General features: G+C 43.2%; 1 protein-coding gene across 2 annotated transcripts in view; it reads right to left on the reverse strand.

The window, feature by feature from the left end:
- Positions 1 to 1,599: 1,599 nt before the first annotated feature.
- AMOTL1 (angiomotin like 1) overlaps positions 1,600 to 14,617 on the reverse strand; it is a 147,724-nt gene continuing 134,706 nt past the window's right edge. For both annotated transcript variants that reach the window (XM_045019665.1, XM_045019661.1), the window contains 5 exons: positions 12,642 to 12,832; positions 9,722 to 9,847; positions 6,696 to 6,922; positions 5,133 to 5,405; positions 1,600 to 3,307 (listed from right to left, as the gene is read on the reverse strand). In XM_045019665.1, coding sequence (XP_044875600.1) covers positions 3,201 to 3,307; positions 5,133 to 5,405; positions 6,696 to 6,922; positions 9,722 to 9,847; positions 12,642 to 12,832 — 924 coding nt within the window. In that variant the 3' untranslated portion in view covers positions 1,600 to 3,200. The remainder of the gene's footprint in view (positions 3,308 to 5,132; positions 5,406 to 6,695; positions 6,923 to 9,721; positions 9,848 to 12,641; positions 12,833 to 14,617) is intronic.

Consider the following 14,617-nt stretch of genomic DNA (forward strand, 5'->3'; position numbering starts at 1 on the left):
CCCTGCGAGGTGGAAGAGGTGCCTGGGCACACTTTGAATCTTTGACCACCAGTACTGCAAAAATCCCCCTCATCCCCATCTCAAGGCCATATTCATTCCTAACTTCAATAGGAAAAGAGAATCCAAAGATTTGGAAAGATTTTTTTTTTTTTAAATGATGAGGAACAACATCACTCCACCAGCATTTGGAATAAAAGAAGCAAAGTTGTGTGTGAGTGTTAGGTTTCATGACGAGGTGTGTCCCCTTAATTACTGCCACACCTTACACCAATGAAAGGTACATTTTAAAATGAGGAATGTTTCATCTTGGGAGAAAACAAGTGGAGAAGAGAGATGGCAGCTCAGCAGTAAACAACCAAACGATTAACAACGATGCAGTTAAACTCTTGGAGCCAAGTTCTGCATTCCTGAAGTGCCTCAAATCCCATTAACTTGATGGAGTCTGAGGTGAACAAGGAATGTAGGATCAGGCCTGGGGAGGGAGCGGGGCGGCATGGTTTCTCCTGGGGAGATTTTTTTGGGTTAATAACACTAAGCACTTATTTATATAGCGCTTTGCATCGTCGAAGCACCGCACAGACACCAACCTTCTCCACCGCCCTGGTAGGAAGGAAAGGATTCCTCTCCCCGTTTTACAGCTGGGCTCACTCAAACACACAAGGCCTGATGCTACACTGCGCTCCTCCCATTTTAGGTCAGTGACGCTGTTTGTAAAACTGGAGTAGCACAGCGATGAATCAGGCCCAGAGAGATTGACTGACTTGCCCAAGGACACACAGCAAAACAGTGGCTGAGCCAAGATTAGTGCCTGGGGAGTTTCTAGGCTCCCAGTTATTAGACTTTGGGGGGACATTTTCAAAACCTGGGCTCTGTCCAGAAGCCATTTATTTTTAAGTTTGAACAAATCTCCAGCCAGGTTTGAGTGGAAAAAAAAAGACAGAATTCTTGTGCCCTTTCTTTGAGCAGCCCCACAACCAAAGTGATGAAAAGGTGCATTCCAGCACCAATAGCCCCTGTTGAGGAACTCTGCAGACATAGTCCCTGTTCCATGAAAACGTGTTTTGATTTAACCAAATTCTGGCTGAATTACGGAGGCTGAAATTCACCCCTGTGCAAAGAGCCAGGACAGGGAACTTTTTACATCGAACAGGTACCACTTTCGTCCCATTTAAGCCTTATTGGGAGGGTTTAAGTGGGGCATAGGTCTTGTGTAGGCTCCTCTGCATGGAGGGTGAATGTAACTTCTAAGGAACGATCATTTAGACAGCAATGGTGATGCATGTGTAAATATACAAACTCACCATCAAAATATCCCTCAGGGACCCTAACCCGGTGAACTTAGAAATGTTAAATCTTCCACCTCTCAGCACACATGCACGTGTGTCATAATCAAAATTCGAGCCCAGTCCTGTAACCTCGACTCGTGTGAGGAATGGCTACTTATATAAGGGCTGGTCCCTTTAAGACAGTGGTTCTCAAACTTTTGTACTGGTGACCCTTTCACATAGAAAGCCTCTGAGTGTGACCCCCCCCTTATAAATTAAAAACACTTTAAATATATTTAACACCATTATAAATGCTGGAGGCAAAGCGGGGCTTGGGGTGGAGGCTGACAGCTCGCGACCCCCCATGTAAGAACCTTGGGACACCGAGGGGTCTCGACCCCCAGTTTGAGAACCCCTGCTTTAAGATAAGGAAAAAGGATTAGGAGAATTTCTGTGCACGTTCAGAAACATCCTTTCTCATTTACACAACCAGGCTGTCTTTTAAAATGAATGTAAACATCCCAGACAGGCAGCTATGAAGTGCTGTAGAAATCTTACCAACAAACTGATCCATGCTATGCAGTTGTGTGAATTAACTCCTGCAGTGCCATGTGCAGTGGAAATCCATTTTTAAGTGAGGACGTTTATTATTTCTCATACTAAGTGTATTGACTAATTTATTGTTATTATTTAATATACACCCAAGGGCCTGATTCTGATCTCAATTGCAAGTAGTAAACCTGGATGAATTAGGCTGAAATCAGTCAATGATCTCCACATTCCTCTCAAACCTCTACAGTAATTGTGCCCAAACACTGTAGTAACCCTGGCCTGAAACTCTGCCTGCCAGTACATGCTCAAATTCACCCTCAGTTTTAACTGGAGGGTAGAATTTGCCCCACTGACAATGCTGAAGCAGTTTCGACAGATACTGCAAAATACTATACTATTATTTTAATAAGCCAGAGAATACATCTACAGTGGCACCATGTTGTTCCCTGCAAGGTGCTGAGCATCCTGAATGCCCACTGTCTCCAAGCCCTCATGAGTAAAAACTTTTAGCACTTGAATGTATGTACAATTTGCTGCTTACACAGCTTTGTGTGTGTGTTTTATGCATTAGAGCTGAGGGAATACGCTCAATATTTCCTCTTGAATAGTTACCAAAATTGTAAAAGAAATCACTTTGACAGGGTTTATGCCCCTTTTACACGCACCTTCTATGCAAATTCTAGCAAAGAAATGCTCATGGCAACAGTGAATTTTGAGCAAATTTAGAATTTGCAAAACATGAGTATTTGCTTTGGAAATCTGATCCCAAGAGTAGCACTCATCCAATCAGGAAAGACCTATATATCCAATCAAAACAAACCAACCTGGCTTGAAACAAATACTTACAACAAACTGCTTTGTGCACAATCTACAGACCAAGAATTTTTCGCTAAAATAATCTGGTGAACAATTATGAATAATGATTACATTTGAGAAAAGTTTAAACTTCTCCTGGACAATTCACAAACTCCTGCTGACTTCAACAGAGCCAGGATTTCAGTCTCTGTCTTGGTTGTAGCTAGAGAGTAAAATAGAACAGCATTATAGAACACTGTTGTACATGGTAAAAAGATACCTTTTCGCTACAATAGAAAATGCAGTTCCTATTTCCTTTACCATCTCTTCATGAATCATCACCTTCTGTTGTCAGAATATTCCGGCCATTCATGTCCACCTTCAGTATCCTTCATTTCATGTTTACATCTCTTTCTTTTCCCTCTGTAATTTGAAGTCTTATTCATCTCAGCCTCTAGGCTCCTTCCAGACTCAATCTTGCTCAGACTTTCTTCAAACTCGTATATTTAGTTTTTAAAATTTGCACAACATTGCCCTCCCTGGACTTGAATGTATTTGCACAAAATCCTGAGGAAGGTCACTCTTTCCTCAGATGAGGACTTCCATCATGTCAGCATCAGGAAATTCAGGCTTGTGGACCAAACTGCTTACTCGGCCTCTGCTATCCGACAGCTTCCCGTGGCTGGGGGAGTTCTCTGTGACAGTGAGGAGAGAAGTCCAGATTCATCAAAAAGTCTAAAACTAATGCAAAATATTTTTTGGGGAAAATCTCTAACTATACTTTTTTTTAACATTTAAGGCCAAATTCATCCCTAGAGTAGTGAAATCAGAGATTGCTCCTCTGGCATTTGCCAAGATGCAACAACTCCTCAGTCACTTATGCCCTCTGAAATAGAATTCTTATTTTTACGTTTCAGTTTTGCAATTTGAAAATATAATTCCTTCCACTTGCAACATCTGAATTTCTCTGTGGCAAACTGGATTTGCACCAAGAAAGGCTGGGGTGTATTTCATAGTAGAACCTGATCCTGAATTCCTGGTGCACCAAAGGAATCCCACTGAGGTTAGTAGGTTAATTAGCATGCAAAGAATGTAGAATTGGACACAGTGTGAATTAAAGGGACACGGTAAAGATAAAAATGACATTTAACAATGTTTCTTCCCCTGTGTTGCTAATAAACACAATAAATGCCTACCTAGGTACTGAAACTGCCATATCACCATAAGAATCCTCAGATTCTTAAAGCAGAAAGAATCTTTTAGATCATTAAAGCACAGAGAAGTTTAAAAGATTAATTCATTGTTCATTGAAAATGGGCTTGAACTAAACCCTAGAGCCGAATTTTGGAAAACACACTGGCCAAGATTTTCAGGACACTTGTCACTGTGGACACCTTGTAGAAGCCTGATTTTTAGGAGGTGGGTGGCTCAGCTTTGGCCCCTTTAAGGTGTCTCAATTTGAGCATCAAAATCCCAGTGTTCACTGTATCTGAAAAATGTCAATATGCTGTAGGCTTTACCATTACTTGGGGAAGCTTCTCAGTGCAGCTACTCTGGATCTATAGTGATATAACTGAGTGCAGAATCCCTAAATATTTTAAGTTGTTTTTATTCTTTTTCTTTATCTGTGATAACAGTTCTAATCATACAGCGTTTTGAAAAATTAGTCCAAGATACTATTGTAATCCGCATATTTGATCTGTCTATTGCCCACATCACAAGAGCATCTAAAGGCTGAAAACACAACTCTACACCCGTCTTATTTCCCTTCCTGAAGCCTAAATTTAGGGTTTAAATTACTTGACTGCACCTCTTTCAATTAACAGCAATGAATTTGTTTTCAAGGGGAATAAAAGATCGTGTAGGAAACAGTCTTTTTTTAAAATAATGTTTTTAAAACAAATGTCTCCTGTAACTAGGGCTGTATAGAAACAGTCCCCATCCGTCAAAAGTATTTCTAAATCAAATATCCCTCGTTTTCGCACAAATGTGAACCATTCTGTGGGGTTGGCTCACTTTCCCCACAAGTTTTCATAAAAATATGAAGCAAATGGCTTCTTCCCCCCAAAATAGTTTAAACTGGGAAAATTCTCCAAAAAAATGTTTGTCCGAATATGGGTACAATGCGGAATGTGTCCACGATGAGAAATGTTGTGACCAGTTCCACGCTGGAATGTCACTTTTGGCGCCACAAATAACTGTACATGCTGAAATTTCCCCTTTCAGCAAATTAATGGAACTTGATGAAAACTGGTAAAAAAAACAAATCTAAGCTCTGCATAGGAAAGTTGGCAAGGCCAAAGCAGGTGGTTTTGCACACACCTCTCTCTTAAATTAGACTTAAAGAATGCTTTTGATTTTCTTGAGATAATAACCAACAACAATTTATCTATCTATCTTAGAAGTACTTATATCTATCTAGCTGTCTCTCTATAATTATATTTGTCTCAGGCACCTATATAGTGCGAGTCACCATAATATCAATGCACTGATTGTACCATGAAGGTTGGAATCACTTACCCAGTTTATCTCTAGCGCCTTTGGCTCCTGTGTGTCTCAGGGCAGGGCTGTTCGAAGGGGTGGTGCTTAGCCTTCCCCTGCCTGGGAAAGAGGCAGTGGTTGGCCAGAAAAGCTCAGAGCTTTTGTCAGTCTGAGTGCTGCTGTCTTTGCTGCCTGTTTTAGCATGGGAGGCGCTGACTGGCCAGGAGGAGGCTGCACAGGACAAAGAGGGAGGGAGGGGAGGCAGTGCAGGGATTGATGAATGGTCGTGATGATCCTTCCCTAACAGCAACCCTAGAAACACAATAACGACCATGTTAGTAAAATCAGAGAGGGAGAAGCCCTGCTAGATCCCTCAGCCCAGCCTCCTCCCAGGGCAGGATTGTTCTCCAGGGCTTTGGTGCAGGGTAATTTTAAATATATCCACTAATGAGGTGTCCACTACTCACCTGGGGAGGCTCCCCCTGAGAGAGAGCCTCCTAGATCTCACTATCAGGAAGATTTTCCTCATAGTCAGCTTAAAAGGTCCCTTCTCTTGAGTCCAGGATAAAACCCCCTAGAGGGGAAAGAGGGCTCAGGAATGGTGTGAGATTCACCTCAGGGATGAGGAATTTGGAGACTCAGCACATACTCAGAGGTGTGCTGGCCCCACTGTGGTGCCACCCAACTTCCCCTTCCTTCCATGGTTCTCAAAGGAGCACAGCTGACTGGTTAAGAGTAAAGTGCGCCTCAGACAGCAGTTGCCATGCACCCCTTCTATCGCTCCCCAGAGCCATGGAGGCCCAACCTTGCAGAGTTGGGATAGAGGAGCTTCTGTAGGCTACCCGGGAGGGGAGGAGCATACAATGAAGATTCTATTGCCAATCTTTCACTCCCCCACTCTCAAATCCATGCATATTTGCTTCCCGCAGCCTATATGAGCAGATAAAAGCACCAGACCCTTCCTTTGATCCCATCACCACTCTTTATATTCGGCATTGTTCTTCTTCTTCTTTGGTGTTTATGTCGTTCCCATGACACTCTCAGAGACTATTTCCTCAAGGTGTACAGACAGTCATTTTTACCTCTTCTGATCCATCAGTCCTTTCAGAACAATTGCTCTTCTCTGAACCCCCTCTCGTTTGCCTACATTGTTTTGACATTGAACACACTGAACATAGCATTCTGAAATTGCTGTCTCAGCAGTGCCATGCAGAGAGAGGCTATCGCTGGACTGTAATGCCTTTTTGCACACAGCCCAAAATGGCATGCCTTCTTTTTTTCCTGCCATATTACATTGCAAATTCCTATCCAAAGTGCTGTCTGCTCTCTAGTTTAATGCAAATTTTCCTAGCCCAGAGTAGGATTTATTCCCATGAAATGTGCATACACTGCCTGCATTCCTCTGGGTATGACTGTCAGGCGAGTACAGCTGTGCCTGAACACACAGGGTGGTGGCTCAAACTGTTTGTGTAAGGTGGCCAATCACACTTTCAAAACTGCCCCTCAAAATCTTATTCTGGCCACAGACAGATTTTACTTGTTAAGCTGTCCTCTCTCTGAAACCATTTGCACTGCCAATGCCTAGCTCAAACTGGAGCTCACCTATGCTTCCTTTCCAGGTCTTCTCCTCCTTCTTTTCCTCAGCTATCTGATTGCTGGTGAGAGAGGTCTGGCGGGAATGCGCACCCGTTGCTGCAGCGATGGACGGGACCGATCGAGCAGGCCGCAAACTTGTGCTGTCTGTTTTCCCAGCATCCTTCCGCAAACGCTGCTGAAGGACCTTGATCATGGCATCTTTCTCAATTATTTTTGCATGCAGATTCTTTATCCTGCCAAAATACAAATGTTCTGCTTACAAAGATGAAAAATAACTTCTAGATCACAGCTATTCCACTGCTGTCTTTTCGGGACTGTTCCCCGTAGTACATTCTCTGCTGCTTTACTCCTTCCAGTTTTAAGCAACTCAAACAATTAAATTTCCACCATTTCCTTTGAGGGCAATTGCACAGCTTAACTGGGCAATATTTCCTGCTATTCTGCCAATGGCGATGCCTTTTTGTAAGATTAAATAAATAAATAGATTTAAATTAAGCTGGTCCGTTGATATTACTTCAATAAACTAGCAAGGATAATCTGAAAAATAGTCCTAAAGATGCTGTGGACTGATGGGATCACTCAGATAGGTAAAGGAGCAGTTTTCTTTGCCCCACAATACTTCTGGGCTAAATCCTGAGTTCTTTCCTGTGGCAGATTGCCCTTGGGGAGTTTTGCCTGAATCAAGGTTGACTGAATTAAAACTGAGTAAAGACCTCAGGAACTGGCCCTATAAAAGACTGAAATAAAGATTTTAATAATTAAATTATCTTGCCCAAATCTCTGAGGGCCCATACCAACTGCCACTGAAATAAATGAAAAAAACTTCCATTGCCTTCAGTGAGCATTGGATTGGGACCTTCGTTTCTGTTGAAACCTGTGGAAATAACTAATGGTCTGTGTTTCCAACTTACTGGAGGCCCCAACAGCTTTCTTCTATAGTCCCTGAAAGTGTTTTAAGATGAAAACCAATTATTTGAGAACAGGCTGTGGAAACATGGTGGTGGGGAATTTAAGACTGAATCAAACTGAAAAGGTTTGAACCAACTAATGAAAATGCCAGTCAAATGAAAACCATGTCTTATGAAATATAGCCAAGTACAGCAGACATTTTTTGGAGGGATTTAAAAAAGAAATGTCACATACGGTCTAAATCAGGGTTTCTCAAACAGGGGTCGCCGCTTGTGTAGGGAAAGCCCCCGGCAGGCTGGGCCAGTGTGATTACCTGCCGTGTCCGCAGGTCCGGTCGATCGCGGCTCCCACTGGCCGCGGATCGCTGCTCCGCCAGGGGCTTTCCCTACACAAGCGGCGACCCCTGTTTGAGAAACACTGGTCTAAACAGACATATAAGGGAGGTGGAAACTTTAAGGCTGTCATTTTCAAAATGGAGTGCCTAATTTGCACTTGCAGCATAAAATCCAGATCCATCTCTTAAAGAAGTTAATGGAAAAATTCCCACTGATTTCAAGTCCTCTGTGTGTGAGCCTGCATGCATGCATGTGTATATAAGATGAAACACATAGAACCGGTTAAATTATATTTTTATTTTCTGGAAAAAAAAATGTGAAGAACATGAATTTTTTTGTCAGAATTTTGTTTGGATTTTTTTTGCTTTTCGACAAAACCTAGGAAATATCTGTGAAAACAGAAATTTTCTCAAAAAAATTTGCTGTTTAGTCATAAAGCCATTTTTAATTTAAAAAAAAGTGTTGATTACAAATATTTTTGAGCAGCTCTAGCAAACAAGTAATTGGGTGTGCCACATACATATTTGCATTTGCATGCTCAAAATGGGAAAACTGCACGTGCAAATGGGAACTTGTGTGTGCATAAACAGGTTCTGTACCAGCTACTGCTTTCATAGATTCCATGCCAGGAGGGACCACTGTGATCCTCTAGTCTGACCTTCTATATAACACAGGCATAGAACTTCCCCAAAACAATTCTAGAGCACGACTTTTAGAAAAACATCCAATCTTGATGTTAAAAATGCTGTGGTGAAGAATCACTTGGTACATTGTTCCAATGGTTAATTATCCTCACAGTTAAAAATGTATGCCTTATTTCCAAGCTGAATGTGTCTCGTTTCAACTTCCAGCCATCGGATTACGGTATTCATTTCTCTGCTAGATTGAAGAGCCCATTATCAAATATTTGTTCCCCATGTAGCTATTTAGAAACTGTGATCAAGTTAACCCTTAACCATCTCTTTGTTAAGGTAAATAGATTGAGTTCCTTGAATCTATCACTATAAGGCATGTTTTCTAATTCTTTAATCATTCTTGTGGCTTTTCTCTGGACCCTCTCCAATTTTATCAACATACACTGCTACCTCGATATAACGCCACCCGATATAACACGAATTTGGATATAACATGGTAAAGCAGTGCTCTGGGGGGGCGGGGCTTCGCACTCCGGTGGATCAAAGCAAGTTCAATATAACACAGTTTCACCTATAATGCAGTAAGATTTTTTGGCTCCCAAGGACAGCATTATATCAAGGTAGAGGTGTACTTGTGTATGCATTTTATTTGTGGGTTCAACTTCAGGTGTTCAGTTTTGAAGGTTTGTCCCTACATGCCATGGTACATTTCATATAACTCAGAGAGAGAGCTATCAGATACATACACACACCTTTTTGGTTGGGCAGCAATGAAGTCACAATTACAGCATTGGCTACTAGAGAGTCTTGTATTAAAAAGTCAGAATTTTGAATGAGATCATGCAAGCTCATGCCAACCTCCTTTTTCTAGTAAGCCATCCATTTTTAAGGTCTCTCTTTGATGTGAAGAAGGTTTAAATCTAGGGAGGAGAAGAGGCAGAATCTAATCTGTCTTTTAATAGCCAAAGAGTGAAATGACTAAAGTCAAACTGAAACAAAATCCGTCCTTTTAGAATGGGCCTATTGGCATGCGAAGGGCTAAATGACGCGTGGACTGGCTTATCCAAGAATCCGAGCAGCTAGGATGCTATGGATCTCATGATAAGACCTATAGCACAAATCCCGCGGTAAGTATTTAACAGTTGTCCTTTACGTGTATTCCATGTCCTGACACCTCCGGTTGGCCTGAACAATCTCCTCCTCTTCCTGCCATATTCGAACTTCCAGGGAGTTCTCGTTGTAGCTGCCATTCCGAGAGTGGTTAATGACTGAGGTATCCCTAGCAACACAAGACACAGCCACACCCGTTAGTGTTACTTGGTTCAATAAAAGGCCTCTTTCGATACAAACAGGCATGCAACTGTTATTGTACCATTCACATTACAATGGAAATCTACAGCTGTATTTGGAGGGTGTAATAGTCCAGCAAAATGTTTCTGAAAATACAACAAAAGGTGGGAGGGAACAAATTGGAGGTGAAATCTCATATTTTAAAATGAATTAAAATTAAAGGACACTGTCAAGATAAAAATAATGGGCCAGATCCTCTGCCAGTCTAAAAGAGCTCAGCTCCATTGGGTTCAATGAACCTATGTTGATCTACATCAGTTGAAGACCTGGTCCAGTATATTAAATAATAAATCCTTAGCTGGTGATATAAATAAATGAATTGTGGATTGTTTTTAGCTCCCCTCAGGTTTCTGAGCCTTTGGTGTACGCTTGAATCATGTTTCATGTTCTTTCTATACAATCACCAGGGCTAGAAAAAAAATTAAAAAATTAATGAAAGCCAAGATTTTCATGTAATCACTTGACTCTATGTGCTGGGGCTTTGAGAAAAAAACCAAATCATGTGAGAGTTGAAAGAAAATCACAAGAGTCAGCAACACTGAATCTAATTTGCTGTTTGCTTCTGCACTTCAACACTGGATGAGAAAATGAGACTGATCAATTTAGTTTCCTATTTCACATTCAGTTTCACTTTCTGGTTCTCATACACTAGCACAAAGCTGGTGTGTTTGGGTTTCCAAAGCCGTAGGGGAAAATTTTCAAGAAAATATTTATGCAAAGAAAATAATATAATTTATTAAAAAACATACTTTATGTGAAATTTTGCAAACCTTGGTTTTGCTGTTTTTTATTTTACTTTTTTTTATAAAGTCATACCTACGTTTAGGATCTAAAATATTTGATAGGGTCCTTTTAATTATGATACTTTAGATGCCGGTACACACCAGTGACTATGCCTTGTAGTAACTGTGACACAGAAATATTAAAAACCCTATTCTGAAGACACAAAGGGCCTGATTTGCAAAGGTGCTGAGCACCCACAAGTCTAGCTGAAGTCAACAGGAGTTGTAGGTACTTTGCATTGTGATGGGGTGACTATCCCACAATCACCTTAATGCAGGCCAGATGGGCCAATTAACCACTTAGGCAGCTGATTAAGGAAGCTCAGCTGGGCAGGAATAGGCAGGATCTATAAAGCCCAGGAGCTGAAGCCAGGGGTGAAAGTGGGCCGGTACAGGCCAGTACGGTGTACCGGTAAGAAGTGGCCACCGGTGCCGGCCCATACGCAGCCGACATTAAAGCGCTTTAATGTCGCTGCCCCTTTTGCTGCCGCCGGCGGGGCTAAAAGGGGCAGCTGACCCGGGGCCCAGCGATTTAAAAGGGCCTGGGGCTACCGCGGCAGTGGCCAGAGCCCCAGGTGGTGTGGGCCAGGCAGCGCGGATGGGCTGGCTGCGGGAGGCTGACCCTCAGCCCCCAACTTCTGGTAAGTCGTACCAGTAAGTTGTCTGTGTTACTTTCACCCCTGGCAGAAGCAGAAAGGGGTACTGCGAAAAAGGCAGACACCCCCAGGAGAAAAGGAGGAATGAGTGGAGACTGCAAACTCTACCTGGGAAGAGGGAGGAGGCTTTGGGGAACTGGTAGGCCTATGAAGAAAAGGGGAACCAACAGGAAGAAGCTCAGGGATAGAGCAGTGAGGCCAGAGAGAGAAGGCCCAGATTGCTACGTTGAGGGTCCCTGGGCTGGAATCTGGAGAAGAGGGTGGGCCTGGGTTCCCCTACCAGCCACTGGGCGAGTGGCACCGAGGCAGCGAGCGAGAGAACTGCCTAGGGCTACTGAGGAGCTAAACCTCCCCTGGGGGGCGGGGAACCTGTAACATGACACAGCCACAGGGCCGAGCCACGAAGAGGATGCTGTGAGAGGAGCTCCAGGTGGACAGGGTGACGGTGTGCAAACCATCAGTGGGGGGTTGTCGGCCTCAAGCTAATCCCCAGAGTACCAGAAGAAGGCACTACCAGTCAGGCGGCGAGTGGTGCGCCCCATGACATACATCTCTGAAAATCAAGCCCCCAGTAAATACACTCATGTTCTGGGTATATTAAAATGCTTGGGTCTATGTGAAATGCTTGATAGTATCTGGCAGTAAAGGGAGGGAAATTCCTTTGTGACTCCTTAATACTGTGGAGAGAAATCTGCCCTCCTCCCCCGCACATGTCAAGTACATTCAACCAGGTCTGTTAAGGAAAACTTCTGCCTTCCTTTGATGCAACAGTTATAGGTAGGACCCTATGATCATGATTTCCTGGAGGGCATGGAAGTTGTGAAAATGCCCCAAACCGTGATTTTTAAATATTTTTTAAAAGGTAAAAGTCTACAGCAAAGTCTGTTTCAAGGATGGAATTAATTTTACAAGTAACAATAGTCAATTAATTAATGAAACTGATGAACATTACTTGTAAACTTCATTTTGTGCAAACTCCATGAAATTCAATACTTCGCCATTTATGCTGTCGTGACTTTTCTAAAAATCATGATTTACACAGGGCCCTAGTTACAGGACACTGCTGGAGGCTGGTTCACTGGCCTTGATGAACCATTGGTCCTGAGCCAGAATGGTAAGGCCTCACGGCCTTGCTATGGTGAATGGTCCCATTAACTTCAATGGGACTTCATGACTGGATAAAGCAAGCCTGATTTATCCCTAAGAAAACACCCACTTCTTTTAACTACCCAAAGCTTCATTCGATTGAGTGCATTGCTGACTGCCTGGAACAACATGATCTTACCTTTCTGTTGCAGCTGTGGCTGCTGCATTCATGGCAAAGTGCCTGATAGTGCTCTCCTCTAGATACTTCTGCTCCCACTTGGTCATGTCAGCTTCTAGAGCCAGAATCCTCTCCTCCTTTTCCCGCACTAGCTCCATCAGTGCTGGGGCATTGTGTTCTGGCAGGCTTTCGGCCTGGTAGTTCCCCTGTCTCTGGAGTTAGGGAGAGGGAAACAATGGAACATATTCAGCTTGCACTAACACGAGAGCTGCAAACACCTCTTCTACAAAATCTTCTGCAAAATAAACCCAGGGGCTTTCAACCTTTTGCGTGGCCTTTTGCTGAATCAGTAGCCACCCTGGCGATCAGAGATTAAATAGGGCTCCTTGTCAAAGAGTGACCCAATTGTTATTGCTAGAACCAGTGAGATGCAAGTTTGCTCTAGAAACTGGCCCTAGCAACTCAACAGCACCTGGAAAGCTGGTATATTGCTTAGCAAAGGAGGCAAGCTACAGATGGCGTGTGTAAAACTTCCAGCTGAAGGTGGGGTCTTCCCCAAGTTCCTGAAGGTGACTGACTGAGGGCTAAGAGATGTTAAAAGAGGCTAGAAGAGCTGGTGGTCCCACCACAGCAGGCACACTCCTCATGGGGTGGAGCAATCCAGCTCTCCACCATGGTGGTGTTAATACCTCATGGGCTGATCAAGCTGGCATTCTAGCTGCTCACCCTCGCACATGCATATACTGCATAAGCTGGTGAAACAGGCTGGCAGAGCTGACATGAGCTGCTATCCCAGGCACACACCTGCCCATATAACATACTTGATGGACTGCTGAAAAATGGAATTGTGAAATAGGCTAGCAGAGACAGCATGTCTGCTGCCTATTACAGCATGGCCACACCACTGCATGGGAGCTGAAACAGATTCCGACTTCTTGTCTCTACGTCCCTTTCCCTTCTTTCCTCAGTTCCTTCATGTAATCTCACCACTGTCTGTGCAAGAGATCAGCTTTGTCTGAGAGAGCCTGCCTGGGTCTCTCTCCCTTATTGGCCTGCTATCTCTTTTCAAATCTCTCTTTCCCCCATGTCCAATCTCATTTTTCTCTCCTCCTGTTGTTTTTCAAGCTGGCATTTTCAAACCTGGCAGCCTCAAGTTAGGGCACCTACATCAGCCATCTTTTCAGAGGTGCTGAGTACTTGCAAATCCAAATGAAGTCAGTGGGGAGTGGGGAGTTCTCAGCATCCTTGAAAATCCATCCACTTAAACAGGTACCTAAATATGGATTTGGGTCCAGATCGTCAAAGGTATTTAAGCGCCTAACCCCCATTCCTTTCAATGGGAATTAGGTCCTTCGATACCTTTGAGAATCTGGGCCTTGGGGACTAAAGGTAGAGATTAGTTAGTTAAAGTTTCAAACCTGAGTTTGAAAATGTTGGGTGGGATTTTCTCAAGAGCTCCGTGTTGGCCTAAGTCTTCTTCCATGGAAGTTAATGGGAGTTTTACCAGTGACTTTTGCAGCACCTACACGGAGCGCTTTAAAAAGTCCCACCCTTTGTCTTTTATCTCTGTAATGGCTGCTGTCTTGCACTGCCAAGCAGCCGGGGGTGCAATCTGTAGGAAAGGTGCAATGCAAGCAAAGGTTGTGTTCCATTATTACATTAAAAAACTGTGCTGGCAGGACTGGCTTTCCAGATACGCACTACGGCCATCATATATTCTGTGGGATGCTGAACCAGGCTGACAGAACTAGGATTCCTGCTGCTCATCCTGGAATGCAAGGGCATCGTGTGATACTCCAAACCGAGCATTAAAATACCTGTTTTGCTGACACTTTGTCACATTTCTCTCATGCATGGAGAGAGTGTCCGATATGTGTAGGTATTATGGGGAAATCAGAAAATAGTTAAATATAACCCAGAAGCAAAGCAATATTGCATGCTAAATTAAATGGCACTTGGCCACTATTATGGGCCATGGATCTATGCCAATTTACAGC

Source organism: Mauremys mutica, chromosome 1 (assembly GCF_020497125.1).
Source record: "Mauremys mutica isolate MM-2020 ecotype Southern chromosome 1, ASM2049712v1, whole genome shotgun sequence".
In the NCBI taxonomy this organism is placed as follows: Eukaryota; Metazoa; Chordata; order Testudines; family Geoemydidae; genus Mauremys; species Mauremys mutica.